The sequence below is a fragment of the Platalea leucorodia genome (assembly GCF_965183815.1).
Source record: "Platalea leucorodia genome assembly, chromosome: Z".
NCBI lineage: Eukaryota > Metazoa > Chordata > Aves > Pelecaniformes > Threskiornithidae > Platalea > Platalea leucorodia.
This window is the reverse complement of record NC_138858.1, coordinates 52,111,656-52,129,770: the sequence shown is the minus strand read 5'-3', so window position 1 is coordinate 52,129,770 and position 18,115 is coordinate 52,111,656. Positions and strand designations below refer to the sequence as shown.

At 36.3% G+C, this 18,115-nt stretch overlaps 1 protein-coding gene across 1 annotated transcript in view; it reads left to right on the top strand.

Annotated features, from left to right (window-relative positions):
* Positions 1–367: 367 nt before the first annotated feature.
* LOC309602933 (long-chain fatty acid transport protein 6-like) overlaps positions 368–18,115 on the top strand; it is a gene marked incomplete at both ends in the record, with an annotated part of 39,232 nt that continues 21,484 nt past the window's right edge. The window contains 4 exons of the mRNA XM_082337105.1: positions 368–881; positions 9,930–10,136; positions 12,289–12,447; positions 13,376–13,500. Of these exons, the coding sequence (XP_082193231.1) occupies positions 368–881; positions 9,930–10,136; positions 12,289–12,447; positions 13,376–13,500 (1,005 nt within the window). The remainder of the gene's footprint in view (positions 882–9,929; positions 10,137–12,288; positions 12,448–13,375; positions 13,501–18,115) is intronic.

Below are 18,115 nucleotides of genomic sequence, written 5' to 3'. Positions count from 1 at the left end.
GGCAGCAGCTCCCGCCCTGCCCGCCTTCGGCTCTCCCGCCGGGGCGTGCCGTCGCGCAGGTGCGGGCCCGCCGAAGCGCGGGCAGGCTGAGGCGGGCGGGCGGCTCGGGGCGGCGGCCGTGCCTGGGCCGAGGGGGGCGGCGGGGCCGAGGGGCTCCCGGTCCGCCGTCGGCTGCTCGGCTCCCCCTGCCCTTCTGCTGCCTGACCGGGAGGTGGTGCGGGCTTCCCAGGGCGGCGGCGCACCTCTCTGGAGGAGGAGAGAGCGGGAGAAGCCTCAGCCCTTAGCGGCTTTCTCCTCAGACTCTGCACCCTGCCCGCCAGCTCCCCGCGTCCCGGCTCCGTGTGTCAAGCCGCCTGGCTGTAGGGACATGAGTGGGTGGGACGACCTTTATCCGCTCCCAATGCTGCCCTCCTGGGTACTGGGGTCAGCCGCCGGGATTGTCTCCTTGCACCTCATCCAGAAACTACTCTTCCCCTACTTCTGGGCTGACCTGAGATACTTGCTGAAGGTATCAATGTATGGGCTGAGAATGGAGATGTACCGGCTGCAAGGGAGGATTGTCACCATCCTGGACAAGTTTGTGAAGCTGGCTGAGAAGCAGCCCCACAAGCCATTCCTCATCTATGAAGGGAAGGTGCACACCTACCGGGATGTGGACAGGAGGAGTAACAGGATAGCGCAGGTCTTCCTACGCCATGGGGCTCTGAAGAAGGGCGACACGGTGGCCTTGCTGATGGGCAACGAGCCAGACTTCATCCACGTGTGGTTTGGGCTGGCCAAGTTGGGCTGCGTGGTGGCTTTCCTCAACTTCAATGTCCGCTCCAGATCTCTCCTGCACTGTGTCAGTAGCTGTGAGCCCAAGATACTGGTTGTGGGAGCAGGTAGAGTATACACCTAATTCATACATCCAAAGCTTTTAATGTCACATCTCCCTGGTATATGTCTCTCCAGCTCCTTTATTGAAAAGCTGATTTTCAGATGTTCACAGAATGAAAGAAACCTAGGGCTAGATGGGGCTTCAAGAGATCATAAAACTTAAGCCTCTCAGGCAGAATCAAATGTATCCATGCTTTGGGAATTTCCATTTAATCTTTTCTTAAAAAAGGTGCATTGCAGGAAGGTTTGTAACATCTAAGTACAGCCTGTTCCAAGCGTTTAATCACTTCAGTAGTTGCTTAATGTGTCTCAGAAAAGATTAAAATGATCTATTAAGAATAATTTCCCATTCCTTTTTAAATACTCAATTTTAATCTTATTTAAGTCATGTACTTTCTTCTCCTGCACTATCTCCCCATCTTTCTAGTGATCAAAACCACTGCAAACTAGAAGGTCTAAGCTCAGACTGTACAACCCCTGCTGTACAACTGTTCACAGAGATATGATACTCTTCCAGGGACTAAAACTGAGAGGATTTTAACAGGTGTAGTACATAAAATGATTGATTGCTAATAACCAACTTACTGTTGGCATTCGACTGTAGAAGAAATTGCTGTGTTTGAATAGGAGATAATACTGTGTGTTGTGTAAGTTTCCAAAGTATTACATTTTTATTAAGTGCTTCAAAAGAATTTAAAATCTTGATGTAGGCATACTGTGCATTGTATATTCAAATTGGACTTCAATTATAGACATGTATAAACTGAAGACAGATCCGAAACCTCGATTTGCCTCAGCATTCACAATCAAGTGCAAGTGAACCTGCAATGCTAAAAGATCACACAGAACTTTGACATTTGGTTGGAGGAGGGTATTTCAAAATATTAAATATTAATGTTGCCCTGCCTCTCTAAAATTATTAATTCAAGTCTACTCTACCTTATTTCTATTTTACAACTTATTCCTGTTACACAGGTTGTGTGGTTTTGCATCCATGACGCCTAAATGGTGGAATTTCCTTCCATCTGTTTTCTGCTGATGCAAATTTGTGCTTTCAAAAATGTATTTAAGATTTTTCCCTCGCATATTTTTTAATTATAAATTCTGTCATTCTGATTGTATGTGCTATGCTGGTTTAAGAATGGTTGGTAATTAAAACAGGCTAATGAAACAACAGCCAGTTTAAATATAATCTCAAACCACATGATAACAGTACTTCTGAACTGACAGTTTTTAATTTTGCCTTCTTACTTAATAAAGAAAAAAATCTCATTTAACACCCTCTCATGAATATATGCGTTTGAGTGTATGGTTTGAGGAATGGAATTAATGTTCAGGAAATTCTTGCTCATTGGCTGTGGGGAAGGAGAACTTTGGATCAAAACTTGTGTCTAAGAGTAGTCTATTAAAATGAGAGGGTAACTAATAAATGAAAAAAGCATTTGCAAAGCAGGAATGGGGTCCGTGTTTCTCCACTCTTAATTTGTTACCAGCAGCTGATAGTAAGAGCAACTGTGTTGAACTAACTTGTTGTAGGAGTCTGTCTTTGCTCACAAAAGAAGAGCTATGTGCAGACAGATAATACAACAGAGATACCAACAAATTAGTCTCTGAGCTGGTCTTTTATGTGTTGGTCTCCTTACTTTGTTCGTGGGCTTTAGTCTCTGCATTAAGTTTGTCCGTCCCTTGAGCTGGCAAGGCTTCACAGTATTCTTCTTTGGGACTTGGAGGCTCTTTTTTATCTATATCTGTGAAAAGAAGTTGAAGTTCTGTTATGTCCTTGTTTATTGGCCACGTCAGATAGAAAAGGAGCCTCTCCAAAGGAGTCCAGGTTTTTCAACTGAAGGTTCATGTACCGTTCAGTGACTGTGAGGACTAACTTGTACCACTCTTGAAACAAAAGCATATTATACCTAATCATTGTACATAATAATTTCCCTGTAATGTTTATAAAAATTACAGAGTAGTATTTAACACTGAGGTTACACAGTCAGATAATTCTTAGAGGTCTCTTAAACATCTTTATGTACAGTGTTAGTGTGTGTTTCAAGGGATTCTTCCTTATCAGTAGGCATGACTTGAACTTTCTTATGTGTTTTGCTCTTGTGGCACCGTTTTCCACAGGATTGTGCATAGTTTGATCATAGTTTTTTGGTTTTGTTTTGTTGGGGTTTTTTTTCAAAATATTTACACTGAAAACAATCAGCCTGTGGTCGAATATCTATCATTGTCATAGTCAGGCATCATGTTTCGCAACTAAGATTGTATTTTTAATCAGAGATTAGTAGGTAATAGTATTATTTCTGGATCGTGGAAATTCTAATTTTCAAAAACATGCAGGTTTTTCACCCTCCACAAACAAATACAGGCTTGACTTACCAATTCCATTCCTTGTAATAGTTACAAAACTATCTTTTCAGTATTTTGGATGACCTTCAATCTTGTTCATAGACTGCAGCACTGTAGAAATCATCCCCTTAAGAATTTGACCATTAACTGCCTGTGCTCAGCAGGGCCAAATTTGCTCTTGAAAGTCTTGTCTCTAATGGCACACTAAATCAGGAACCTGTATTCAAATCCATTTAAGATTAAGGTTTCGTTTGTGCTGAAGGGAACCTTCCACCTTCTGCTGATATCTGAAAAAGTTCCCACAGATAATTGTTTATTGCTAAATCTGCCCTGCTCAGAATGGTGATGTAGCCTTCCTCTGCATGAGATGATTGCGTCTTGCAGCAATCATCTTGGTGCATCTTTTGGTACATCTTGTCATTTTTCCAAAATGCTTTTATTTTTTACAAATGTGATACTGCTGTCCAAACAGAGTATGATTTATGGTTGCATTTTTTTCCACGCTTTGTTCAGTCTTTCATGCTGCCTCTTGCAAGGTAACTCTCATTTGTGGAATTTGTACTCTTCAGTTTTGTTTTGTGACTGCATATTTTTCAGATGTTGTGGTTTGGTAACCTGGTCCAATTAGTATCATCTTGTCTTTCCTGCAGCACTTGCAATCAGGCTTTCTTCTGGTCTTACAATTCTGTGGTATTTTGGTTGCTTTTTCTAACTTGAGATGGGAGTCTTCCAGCTTAAGGTTTTGGGGTTTGGTTTAGACTTATACATTCTATGAACTTTCTGCAATTGAATGTTTTATTCTTAAGCCTCAGATATGTTATAAAAACATCAAAATTTCTCCCTCTTGTTGGTTTCTTATATGAAATGGATATTTCTTAAAAAGTTGAATTTTTTCTGTGACAGAAATGTTCTTTTAATTCATGTAGCACAATCTAGTAACTTGGTTTTTTTCTTCTCATCCAGCCACAGGCTGTAAAGCAAATATAGATTCTCTGATTTGCCAATATTTAGACTTTGTGTTCCTTTCCAGTATTTTCACTTGCCTTTGTGGCAGAGAGAGAGTTTTTGCTTTAGCTACTTTCATTTGTCTGCTGTGGTCCCAGAGCGTTTAGCTCTTGCTTTAATTTGTTAGGTAACATTCTCACACTTCCATTCCCAGAAACACTGTCTGCCACCACTCCCATTCTGTGGAATGTTTGTTGAAAGAGGTTCAAAAGTTGGAGTTTAAAAATGCATTTTTAATAAAACAGCAGTTAATGAACATGTAAGTAAACGAGGAACTTGTAAAGGAGAAAAAAAGAAGCTGTATGCCTTTCTGTCTGTCAGACTGCCAGCATTAGCTTACTCTCACAGCAATCTGATGTGTTTAAAAGGTATTCGTCCTTACTTAATTTGTTTCCAGATTATACCACCCTTATTCATTTAAAAACTACTGGTTAACAGAGGAGTAAGGTACTGCTTAAAATGAAGGCATCTTTTAAGGCACTGTGTCCTTTCTAGCGAATAATTCTATTTATTGGAGTCTTGCTTGAACAAGGGATTACATTTTATCTTTTGGACAGCACCTGCATAACAGCAATACAATCAGAAAACACTTACAATCTAGTGACCCACCAGAAAGGCACAAATGGAATTTGCCAGTGCATTTATAGTGTGTTGCTACTCGGAAGAGTTCAGCTCTTAGTAGGACATCCCAGATTGCCATCGTGACTTCTGATGCAAGGATTCAGCTGTGAAAGGATTGCATTACTAAACTCCATGAGATTGGTTTACATCAGCCCTAATAGCAAAGGCTGTTCAGGGAGTGTACATGGCGCATGAACACGTGTGGGCTGCCTGCTCTACATGGGCCTGCTTGAGCACGGGTGTTGGACCAAGGTGACCTCCAGAGGTCCCTTCCCACCACAGCCATTTTGTGATTCTGCAATTCTGTCCAGAATTACATCTCCCAGCTGTGCAAGTATAGCATTTTCCTGGCCAGAGTTCTTTACTCTTGAGGCATCAACAGTGCTTTCTGCTGCTGCTGAGTGTATTCAGAACTTCTCACCATCTGAGCTCAGAACCAGGGTTTATGCTGGCAGGAGTAAAGTTCAGACAGAAGTATGTCTTCATCCTGGAGAGAGTAAACAAAATCTTGTTTGGTATTTGTGAATTAAGGTCATATGGTATTATATAGAAGTAGCAGTATCATCTCTCATATGTTAGTCACTGAGTGAAAAAATAATGGATTTTATCAAAACCATCTTTTCTTAACTATTTGGAATAAAAAGCTATTTAGACCTAAACATTTAGGACAAAGAAACCATAGAAGACCTGCAGAAGACACTCTTACTTGCTGTGTTAGACACCATATCTCTTTGATCATTTGCTTTTACGTAGCCTGTGTCGCTGTCCCAGATGGCTTTTGGGTGGAAAACAGTGCCAACTGTGATTCCCAAGCTGGTTTCTTTTTTTTTACTACCTTTACTGCCTTCAGTGGTGTTTCAAGATACCAACACTCATCCTGAGCCACAACTGACTTGTAATTTCTGTTATTATGACTTATGAGAATAAGTGCTGAGTGTAAGGAGTCACTTGGGGGATCAAGTACAAGTAAAAATTATTTTCTGGGGCCAGACATTGTGGGGAAGAGTTTGGACTTGCCATAGCTTACTGAGCATATCAACCAGGGTACACATCAAAGTTATGTAAGAACCATTTCATGCGGTTTTCCTTCTGAGTAACTTTCTGTTCAGTACAAGTTGATCTCATAATCTGATGTATTCCTTTCATCAGTGTAGGACTGTGTCCTTGCCAACAGGCTGCATTGTTTCTTTGCTAGAAAATAACATTAAAAACCTTTGTGCAACTTGAAGCTTAGGACAGTAGTTCAAAACATATTTTCCTTGCTTTCACAAAAGATGTAACTGAGTTATATATTCATGTGTATTAATGTAACATTTTCACAAACTTTTTGTTGAATAATGAAATGCTTTAAAAGTAAAAGGAGGAAAAAAAAGCAAAAAAAGTGGAGAAGCATATTCATCTTGACCAATTACAGATTTTTTTTTTCCCAGTAGAAGCCAAATAGCAAATGGTGAATATTCATATCCAAACTATGTAAACAACACATACGGAACTGCTGACTACGTCGCCAAACTTTACATAAGCAGTCATTCTTCCAAAACGAGTAAACCAAAACCTGAATATACTTTCATAGTGTAAAAAGGAAACAAGTACTTGATAGAAGCTACAAGCTTAAATAGCTAAATTGCTTTACTATAATTGCTTTCCAATATGGTAGAGTACACATACCAGGTACCTCTAGAAATAATCAAAATAGAGTTCCTCCAAGGGGTCTGTTTTTTCCTGGCACATGGACAAGATGATATGTAAAGACCAATGAGCCCTACACAATGTCTGGCATGTTCTTTGTTCATGGAACAAAACATGAGTTGACTATCATCAGAATTATTCTTTGGAAATATGTTAGTATGACTGAGAGCTATCTTCAAACACCCCATGCTCCTGCATGTTCCAGAAGTAATTTTCAGTTTCTGGCACTTTGAATACAGCTGTTTTAAATTACCCTTTCTTATTCAGGAAATGGCTTACTGTTTCTGCTGTTCTCTGCTATCTAACTGGAAATTTCTTTCAAGATAACATATAATTACAAGCTGTTCACATATTGTTCCAAGTACTAGATTCCTGAGCACAAATGAAAAATTCTACTGTATAATAGATTCATAGTTCAATAGTAGTTAAAAAAACAAAGCAAGCCTCTGTGCAACAACAAAAACCATAGGTTTTATGAGTGAGTGTTTAGAGAAACAATAAACAGTGTGTATGTTTAGTTTGAAGATAGATCTTAATTATTTAGAGTAAATATGTTTCAGTCTACTAAAAGGGAACTATGACTTCCTGTTATTCTTGAATCTTAAATGATTGTGTCTGTAGAGTTGAAATTAATAGTTGCCATCTTTATTCCTTTGAAGGGAGGAAAGAAAAGAGTGAAAAAGAAAAAGAAGAGTTAAGTCCTCTTCTTTTTGACAGACTTGGACTGCATGTTACTCAAATACACAATGAACCTGGTGCGCATCTTATCTAGAAATTCTGAATACTAAAAAATTAGAAATATTTCTGAATTTCTTCATGTTATGCAGTCCTAAACAAAAATTTCTTCTGTGGAGAAGTTTAGAGTTGGTAGGTAATACAGCTTCATCTTCATCACTCAAAAATGTAAAAAGCAAAACAATTTAAGGAAATGCAAGAAGGAATGAATTTATCTATGGAAAATAAGGAAATGCTGCAATAGTCCCTTTGGTATCTGCAGTACTTAAAAAGGGTGATACTCACTGAGGGTTTTTTTGCCAAGCCTTCTGCAAGAGGTTAGTTTTCACTTAAACAATAGGTGAAATTTCATTTACAATTACACTTCAGTTATACAGGATAATTTTGCATGATGACTTTTATTGGGCAGTTTTTCTCCATATTTGTATGTCATCTTTGTTATCTGGTAAGGACACTACACAGGATGGACAGCTGAGTCTGGTTCAAATGATTACTGGTAGCTGGAGGAGCCAAGAAATTGTTAACAACCCTTAACAATTAACAGTCCTTAGCGTCTTTGCTGGCACTGTAGTTGTATCCAGTGCACAAATAAAGAATGACAGAGAATGCTATATTCTTTTACTGTTTTTGAGAACAGAAATGGAGCTCCCGCCAGTTTTAACACCTGTGTTTCTTTTGCTAGGTTCTTAGCCTAACTTATACCTACACAAACTATCTTTCGTATATTTACGAGACATATATGTATACATATGCATAATAGGAAGACAAAAATCAGTATTAGAAGGTAATAAGTATATAGTTATTCTGTCACACTTGGTTTATTAATAGCTGTTTTTCATCAGAAATAGTACAGTTGTATTTTCATATTTGTTACTTGAAAAATATACCCTAATTCTGTAATACAACAGCAAAACAGAATTAATATCATCCTTGACTTTCAGTGTATCAGGCTTCCTGCAGTTAACGCTATTGTTCTTAACATTATTTTTTATTCAGTTTTTTTCATTCTATTGCTATGTATAGTGGAAAGGGATTGTACTCCAATGATTCAAACAGGAGGCTATCTGTCTTTCCGATTTTCATAATTATTTGGGTGATTTCTTCCTGAAATCATTTTGCAGTGCAAAGAAGTTAGAATACAAAAATTTTAATGTCACACTCTATCAGATCTATTTGGTAAACATTCATAAAATATACAGAATTTGTACTCTGTAGGCTTTAGCTTTGTAAGACAAATGTTCGGTTAGAGACAGCAGGCTATATATCTGTTATAGTAACAGAGATTAGTATGTCATTCATTAAAATATATACAACAGTCATTAGGAACGTAGTTTTCTGAAAGATTAAAAATCTTCAGTTATTTTGGTGCAAAATTTATGCAAGGGGATTCTATTAATGGTATCCATATTTGATATTCGCGAAATGAGCTTGGAGTTGACATCAGGATTTCAAATGCTGGCTGTGGCAGTGCCTCATTATGAGGTTCTGGGTGAATCATGTCAACTTTGTTTGTTTATTCATCTATAAAAACTGAGATAATAACATACATTTATACCCACAGGAATATTTGCAAGATTAATTACATAGGCTGAGATCCAGCAAAGCACTTAAGCGTAAATGAGTCTTTAAGTATATGAATAGTTCTATTGAAAGCAATATTGTTCCTAATCTGGAAAATTTTCCTGGATTAGTACTTCAATGCCTGTGCAGTGTTCTGAGAAAGTGACAGATTGTAAAAATGCTTAGAAATATAAACATAAATACTAAACGTATTACTTAAGGATTGGCATCTATTTATATTTTTTCTTTTTGTTTAATCTGGGACTCTTTCTCATGGTTTCTTTCCTGATAAGCCAACAAAATAGATCTTAGTTATGCTGCTGTTTTTATTTCATAAAGGTGAGTTTGTATTTATAGTAAAAGCCAATAGAAGGAATGACTTTCAGTGAATGACTTTCAGTGAATGAACTTGTGATTATAAGAAAGTAAAATGGTCTGCTGTACCTAAAATCAGATTCATTAAGGTGTCTGAAACACTCAAAGCACTACATATTTAGCCACATGGTTCTTTGGCAGTGTCTGAATAAGCCACGGGCCTGTATCATATTTCTATTCTGTGAAATTCAGGTACCTACACACATGATATAGTTTTGTGTTTGTTTTTAAATTAGTCGCTTCTGTGTTTTTGAAAAAAATACTGCTTGATGACAGATTGCTGTCGAGGACATCCAGGGAAACCTGCACGGTAATTACCAGCTATGTATATATTTGCCTTGCACCTTCGTGAGATTTCTTTATGATTTATTTGAAGTTGAAGCTTAACTATGCTTCATTCTTAGTCTTAGCAATGACCAAGGGTTATCCAAAATGAGGCGGGAAGCAGGAGCTTGTAATCCAGGCTCACCATTTTGCCTTAAGGGCTAGTTGACAATTAGACCTTGTGAGGTCAGCAGTATTTTTACCACATTATATCTGGTTTTCAGTAAATTTTCATTCTAGTTCATCATTATTTTATTGAATTCATTTATGTCCGTGGAGGTGACGTTCATTCTTCTTTCTATGATAAAAAGTAAAACTTTCAGAGGAAAAATAGTTTATTCACTAGTTTTGTGAAGACATAATGTAAGTAACATTATTCTATGTTAATTTTTAAGATTTGCTTGGGACACTGGAAGAAATTCTTCCTAACCTTCAAAAAGACGTTCGTGTTTGGATAATGACCAAAGACTCCACTTTTCCAAGTGTGCATACCCTTTTAGACAAAATAGAGACTGCATCTGAAGACCCTGTTCCAGTTAATCGACGCTCTACCAAGAACCTCAGGTCATCTGTTTTATATATATTTACTTCAGGAACAACAGGTACAGGTCTGCTAAAGAGTTTGTATTTTCCTTCAGCTTTCACCTAGAAACTTAATTTTCCAGAACTCTAATCTTTTGCTTCATCTTTTCAGAGTAGAGTATCATATTTCTTATTTAGAAGCATTATGGTAGAAAATAATTATGTTTCTTGTCAGTGACTGTTTATATTCAGTGGTTTATGGGCTTCTTTTCTGTTTTTTTCTGCCACACTGTGGAAATACTATGAGAAGCTTTACTTCTGATTACTTCACAGCTAAGGTGTTTATAGAATGTTTTGCTTTTTTGGGGGGTTTACAATGATAATAAACATTATTTTGTGATCACATACCACTGCCTAGCTAATATAGCTAACATTGTATCTAGGACTTTAAAAAACAATCTTCAAACAAGCAAATAGACATTTGGGTTTTCTTCATTAAGTCATGTTCTATACAGGTCACTGTAGAGACAGAAAATAGGATTAAGTTACTAGCCTTTTAGTTTAGAAACAGATGGCTGAATTTATTACCAGTGCTCCAGCAGCTAAGAAGCTAAGACTTTAAAAAAACTGATCACTGACATGAAAAGCAGCATGATGTTGTTAAGATAAACAGATTGGCATTCTCATTCAGCTGAACACAACAGTTTTATTCACAAGAAGATTTAAAATGAAGATGTGTTTTATGGCTTCATTCCCTCATACAAATAATTATTTAATTTATTTGCTTCAGGTTCTGGGAAAAATCAGGAAATAAAAATGCCAGTCTAGAGTAAAAAAATTAAGAAGGTATAAATATTGTCAAGAAGTCAGGATGTTTGTGATACTACTAATATAAATATGGTTGAGCTTGCTGGTTAAAATAAGGAGTTTTAGCTAAAAATATTATAGAATTCTCCAGGTAGGAGGATTTTGTTCTTAGAACTGCATTCAGAATATCTTTATGAAGTCTCAAATTTTAGTTAGGTAGAATTTAAAATATTTTTGAACTCTTGTATGTATTACATTAATTTAGATTGGATTTTTTTAATGTACCATATAACTAAAAGAATAAGGTTTGTTTAGTCTGAAGAGTATGAAATAACTAATTCTTATCTAAAGTAACTGAGCATTTTCACACTTTTTGATAACGCAATAGCATAGTATTGCTCCTAAAATCAATGACTGGTGAACTTAGTTAAAAGAAAGAAGTATCTTGCATGGTCTGTAGTCAGCTGTCTGTAAAGGCAGAAGGAAAAAAATCAAGACTCTGTAGAGCACTTCTTGCTATAAGTTGTTCATTGGCAACATAGGCTTATTGCCTTTTCTCTTTAGTGTGATGGGTTTTGGAATAGCTTTGAAGTGTAGCTAGCATCTCCATAGATTACACTTCCAGTTAACAGCTCTAGTTAATTCTTCAAATGAACAGTAGCTTTGCTAGAACAGATGAGAAAAGTTTCTGAACCAATAAACTTTTTGAAAATTTTAACAGTTCTCACTGTTCATCATCAGGACTCAGCCTGAAATTTGTGTGTGTATGTGCGAACATATATGTATGTGAGTCTTTGTGTTGCTGAACAGAAACTCAGTGCTGGACCTGAAGAAACTCATGAAGAAGAACTTAACTGGAGTGAATTTTTTTCTGGATTTTTTTTTTTAATTCTGCATAGTCTTCATAGCGTTCTAAAACAAATAGGTAGACTTAGATGTACACATCTTAGATAAGCACCCACTACATGATCTACTTCATGTAAATCCCATACCTTTCTTAAACACGTTACAGTTACAATGACTCCTGTCTGAAAAAGATCTAGTGCGATGCCTCCTTATGTTAAAGGAAGTCCGTATGTACAGTAAATGCTTTTGGCACTTTGTCAGCTCTGTATAATTCGATAGCATGCTAACCATGGAGTTTCTTCATGTTTCCACCTATTTGAATTAACTTGACATCACATTAAATAACTAACAGACGAGGTTACAGACTGGCTTATGTATCTTTATCTGTACAGAACAAACATGCAATACTGTATTAAATAGCCAGTTGTCTGTTAACGGCCATCTAAACAGATGGTTGAAAGTTTGATTATAGAAGAAAGAATTGATTCTTTTATGATTTTGGAGACCTTACATAGGAAAAAAAAAAATTGAGTTCTCTTTAGGAGAAGCTTTATGCATGGTTTTGTGTTTTCATTACAGGTCTTCCAAAGGCCGCAGTCATCAGTCACATGCAGGTCCTTAAAGGAGCTGCTGGACTGTGGGCTTTTGGTGCTACTGCAGAAGACATCATTTATATTACTCTGCCTCTTTATCACAGTGCAGCATCTCTTCTTGGCATCGGTGGATGCATTGAATTGGGTAGGGCTTGTTTAATTTAATTATGTTCTTAATAGAGAATTAATTATTATAAAAATGTATAAAACACACTTAGGTTCACTGCCATTGAGGAAACTAATGCTTTGCTGAAAATGAATAGCCTTTTCAGAATAGCTTTATATTTCTGTATTTTGGGGGAGTGTTGTAATAGCAAAGGATCTCTTACAAGCTATCTTTGTGGTACTGAAGAAGAGTTAATTATAGTCATTTGTGTCACAAATGTTTTTACTTTCTTTTATATTTAGGTAAAAAGGAATTTAAGGACACATGATATTTTGGCAGTGCGTATAGTGCATTAGTATACGTACAGACTAAGCATTGCACAGTGGAATAGAACTAAAATGTATTTTGGTGAACTTAAAAAGACTGACAAATACATTTATAGTGAACATTCAGCTTTGCCATATATCATTAGATGGTATATAACTTTATTTTCATTTAATTTGTGTACTGCTTTGGCACGGACAATAAGATACATATTTTGCTGAGACATTGTAGGTGTCCTCAATGACTCTCTTACAAAAGATTTCTTTGGAACTTGATGGCAAATATTTCCTGTTTCCTGAAGCATCAAGGAAAAGTCAGAGCAAGGGAAATATCATTGGGTTATGGATTAATTCTGTCTGAATCTGCATCAGTGAAAACTTTATTTGTTCAAAAATGAGGTTTCAGTGATACCCAAATGATTTGTTTAATTCAGACTGACTTTGCTGGATATTTTCAGTTAAACTTTTTCTTTATCTACCAGGTTTGAACACATGTCTTCTAACAGCTTAAATACCATATAGTTCTATGAGCGAGGCAGTTGTTAGTTCCTCTTATGTTCTATTTTGTAGAAATAGTGAACATAGCTAGCTAAGTTGCCAGATAGAGAAAATGCTTCATTTTCTTTTCTACTGTTTCCATAAAGGTGCAACCTGTGTGTTAAAAAAGAAGTTCTCAGCTAGTCAGTTTTGGAGTGACTGCAAAAAGTACAATGTGACTGTCATCCAGTACATTGGAGAACTTTGCCGTTACCTTTGCAGCCAGCCAGCGGTAAGTGGAACCAAAATGATGGCTATTTGTCTGAAAGTGATATGTACCTTTATTGTTCTTAATGTGGTTATGTTAAAAGGGAAATAAAGCTGTACTGAACCTGTCCCTCTGCTCTTCTTTCTATGTGAGGCTCTTCAAATATTTGATGATCTGTAGACTAAAAAAACCAAATGGCTTGAATCAGGAAGATGTTAAAGTATTTAAAGATTTTGAGACTAAAAACTGATTCAGTATCATTTGGTGAAAAAATATTATTTCACAGAGTTTCACAATGTAAGTTCAGAAAACCAGGATTACTGTTGCCTTTTGTTCCAATTAGAAAGCTATTCCAGACAACAAAGCTAGTTTTGTTGAAGTGACATTCCTCTCTGAAACTGTGTTAGCTCTAACTTGAAAGTACTTCTTTTCACTTGGCAGTCAGCGTGTAATGGTCTGTCTACACGGTATCAAGTACAAAGTATGCTGAACTTGTTGTAATTACCAAGTGTAGCTGACTCAGGTTAACTGAATTAACTCTTGATCTGGCTGCTTTTTGGTATTTTTCTGTATCTACCCATTGACAATAGAGTGAGCCCAAGATGTTTAGGCTAAGGAAAATGCCTAGCATTTGTTGGAATTAATTCAAGATGTGTACAATTACATAGACAGAACGGATATAACCTGTTGCATAGCAAACCCAACTGAGTTTCTATCCTCAGATGCTTGTGCTAAATGTGTCAAAATGAATATGAAACAAACATTCCTAGTCCAGTATAAACTAAAATTCATCTTGCTAATGCTGGCAACTTCCATCCATTTATGAGCTGCAGGCTGTCCTATTGTGTTTCACTAATAAATTCTAAATGTTAAATCATACATAATCTTACCCGGTTAAGCATTTTAATAAATGACTTTACACAGTTACTTGTGTTCATAAACAGCTTTTATTTTGAATACTAAATAAAAATAAATAACAGCTTCCAAGTACCTGTATAACATTAAGCAAAAAGAATTGTATCCTCTTTTAATTTAACAAAGTGTTTAGGAGAACACAAAGAGATTTGTGAAAACGTACAAAGTTGGATGCAATGCAACTGTTATCTCTTTGAACATTCTCCCTTTGCTTCTATCATAATTTCATTTTGTGATTTCAAAAAAATAATCAGTGGTTTATTTCCTTTCAGTGAATTTTATTGAAATGACTCATCTCTTAGGAAATGGTGCCAATAATTCAAATTAATTTGAAAATTATTTTCTAATCCAAGTCCTCATTTTATGATTTTCCAGAATAACCTCCACGTTAAGCAGTGTTCTGATAATTCCAAGAGAATGCAAATCAGTCTTGTTTTCCAGCAGAATAACAATTTTCATTAATATCTCAGGTTGCTGACCAAAGAATGCAAAAGGTCAGTGTTCACAAGACATTGGACTTTTTTTTCTCCTGAAAATTTTCAGAAGTGTGTTTAAGTAATGTAGCAGTGGGTCGTAGATCCTGCTATCCATGCACGCCTCAGTCAAGAGCATGTTTTTGAATTAAAGAGGGCATGGCTGATGTCCCAGTGACCACCACTGGCTGTGATGTGAAACCAGAATAGTGATACCTTTCTCTCTCTGTTTCTTTTTTTATTGGTGTTTTCTTTAATTTTCATTTGTTTGGTTTTTTTAACTTTATAATAAAATAAACAAGAAGTCACAGGATAACAAAAAATCAAGTTAAAGAACATAAGGAAAATAAAAACATCTGAAGGGCCTAGCTTTTATAAATTGTGATTTTCCTTCATTATAGGCTAACATGATTTCCGCAAAGTCATCTCCCTTCTCTCCCAACACTTCCCAACTTTTGCTGTGTTTGCAGCCTCAGGTATTAATTGTTCCCCTTTTCTGCCCTTTTAACTGTACAGTTAGAGCATGGCATTTTGTTTTACACATTTTATCCTGTTTGGTATCTTAAAGCAAGAATGATAGATTAATATACTTCTTTTTCTAAAACAAATTCATTTTTAAATCCTTACCAAGCCATCGTAAAGTTAAAGGAGTTTTAAATTTTGCAAATAAAGTTATTTATACCATCATTAACTATTCATTAACTATATAATTATTCTGTTTATTAATTTATGTGCATACTTTCTAGGTTTTTTTTGTTTTGGGTGTTTTTGTTAGCTGGCTACAGAGAAACCTAAGGTACCTTATCAAGAAAGATTGAATTATAAAATGAATCAGTTTGACAGCTAGGTACTGGAGGAAGAATAGTGAGTATTTGTCGTGTTAAAACTGGAAGAGAAACATGTTCACACAAATAAGTGGAAGGATTTTAAATACATTATGCAATCCATTATTATTTTTCAAGCAGGTGAAATAATTTGCAAAGTTGTTATCTCTCTTTAAGTTTCATTAACTTAGAAGTACTATATATTCTGGCAGCATGAGGAAGATATGGCTAATATGAGTTTTAAAGCTCTGTGAAGATATTATGTGGGCTGTGTTCTCAAAGTCAGAGTACTATAAAACCCTTCTAATGAACATAGATTAAAACCATAGCAATTATCTTAAGTGCTTCATTTGTTTCTTTAACACTAAACTTGAAATAAGTGGTATATTTCTAATAGTTGGAGGCCACAGTGTGGCCCCTTATTTCATATATTTTGCACAGAACTTTTGGCAAGTCTCTGTAGTAGCATATAGACTCTTGGCTTAGCTTTCCTTATTAGTTTTGTCTTGTTTGATCTTTCTGCCTCCCACTCATATCTGCAACAGCTCTTGAAGACTCTTGCAGCAGAATTTTTCTGAAACCTGTTCTGCATCCAGTTTGTTTTAGTAACCTGTTGTTTGGAAAGAACATTTGTTACAAAAGGAAGTTGTCATGTTGATAGATTTTGCTGGGCTCCTAAATAAGTGAGTAATCCTCATGCCTGCCCTCTTCCAAGTTCTTCTTCTGCAGTCTTTTGATCATAGTGAAAGTACAAGAGCCAGCATTGATGGCTAGTAGCCATCAGTAGCTACAAAATGGATCCTACTCTAAGATATTAGCATGACTACTCCAGTGAAAGAGAATATTCAGCAAATTAATAACTTGGTCTTGCTGGCTGACATTGCTCGAAGTCTCTGTTAACAGTGATCTACAAAATTTCAGAACTATGGCATAGCATAGCTCCCTATTTCCTCTCTAAGCAAAGGCCTCGGAAATAATTCTCTACTGATCTGTGGATATATTTTCATTAGAGGGTTGCAATACATTTAAAATTTAACATTTAAAGTGTATACAAAATTTTCCTAATGCACTTGCAGATTTATTTCAAATTTGAGGTAATGAGCTATTTAAATAATACATTGAATCCTGAAGCTTTTGGAAAGATATGAATAGTAATGCAGCATCTCTTTCCTACTTTTCTGTAAAGGAGACCTGAATCCTGAAGTGGTGTACAAACAGAGGCTAGAAATCAGTTTTCTTGATCATTATGTCCTGTCTTCTACTCTCATAAGCTGTTATATGTTATGACATTAATTGTGTGATTTATGATACCTTGCATGAACTTGGTAAGCTCTCTATTAAAACCAGAGTTCACTTCTACTTGTACTCAAAGTCTGTTTCACAATTAATTATATCATTGCTTAGAAATTTTCTTTCAATATCTGTCTTGTTTTATGTCCATTTGATATTGAGCCAACGTTATCCTTTGGCATCAGTAACGTTTCCTATTTCCTTGGGGTTACCTCAAGTGTATAAGACCATGTATATCAGCTTTCAGACTTCATTTTGTTAAGCCTAAGCAAGCCAATCTCTCTACTAGATCTAGTTTGGCCAAGGTTTCTTTGGATGGGATTAAGCTCTCTGAAGTGACTTTAGAAAAGATGCTTAAGGATTTATTTTATTAAAACTCTTCTGTGTTAGAACAATAGTAATTTAGAAGGAGAAAACAAGGAATTCAGTGCTACTGGAATAAGCAAACAGAGTGAACACTTATTTCCCTGCTGTTGACTCAAGTGTTATGGGAAGGGGTGTAAGAATGGGGTTTACAAATGCTGGATAGCACTGTCTCCTACCTAGAAACAGGTTTCTTTGAAGGAAGGGAATTTGGTAGTCAGGTAAGGAAGGAAAAATGAGTCAGCAGGCACTTCTCTACAATGCAGGTTTTACTTGACAGCACATTTTACTCCCCATTACAGTCTAGCTCAATTTATGTTCAGTACTGGAAATTGTTCTTTCTCTTATCCTTAAAATGTGGAGTGGAAATTTGTCAAGCCCCTTGCAGGTTTTCAGCATAAACATTTTATTAAATACACCAAACCACTAATGTGTCACAGTGACAGACAACCACATCTGTACCTTCCATTTGAAGTCTCTGAATAATCTCTGTATGTCATTACAATTTTATTTTCTGGGAGGAATTTTGCAATTTATTTATTCTTGTATTAACCTGTGTTTTTTTAAAAAAAATCTGCCACCACCTGCATATGTTGTAAGCAGACATCATTCTTAATCCAAGTTGTTACTGATTTACTATGGTATTAACAAACAGTGCCTAAAAGGAGAATTGAACACTGTTTGTACATGCAGTTAGAGAAAACAGAATTTTTAGACTAAGAATGTACTCAGCACATCTGAAATGAAGCTTAGAAATGGACCTGGGATTTGGAA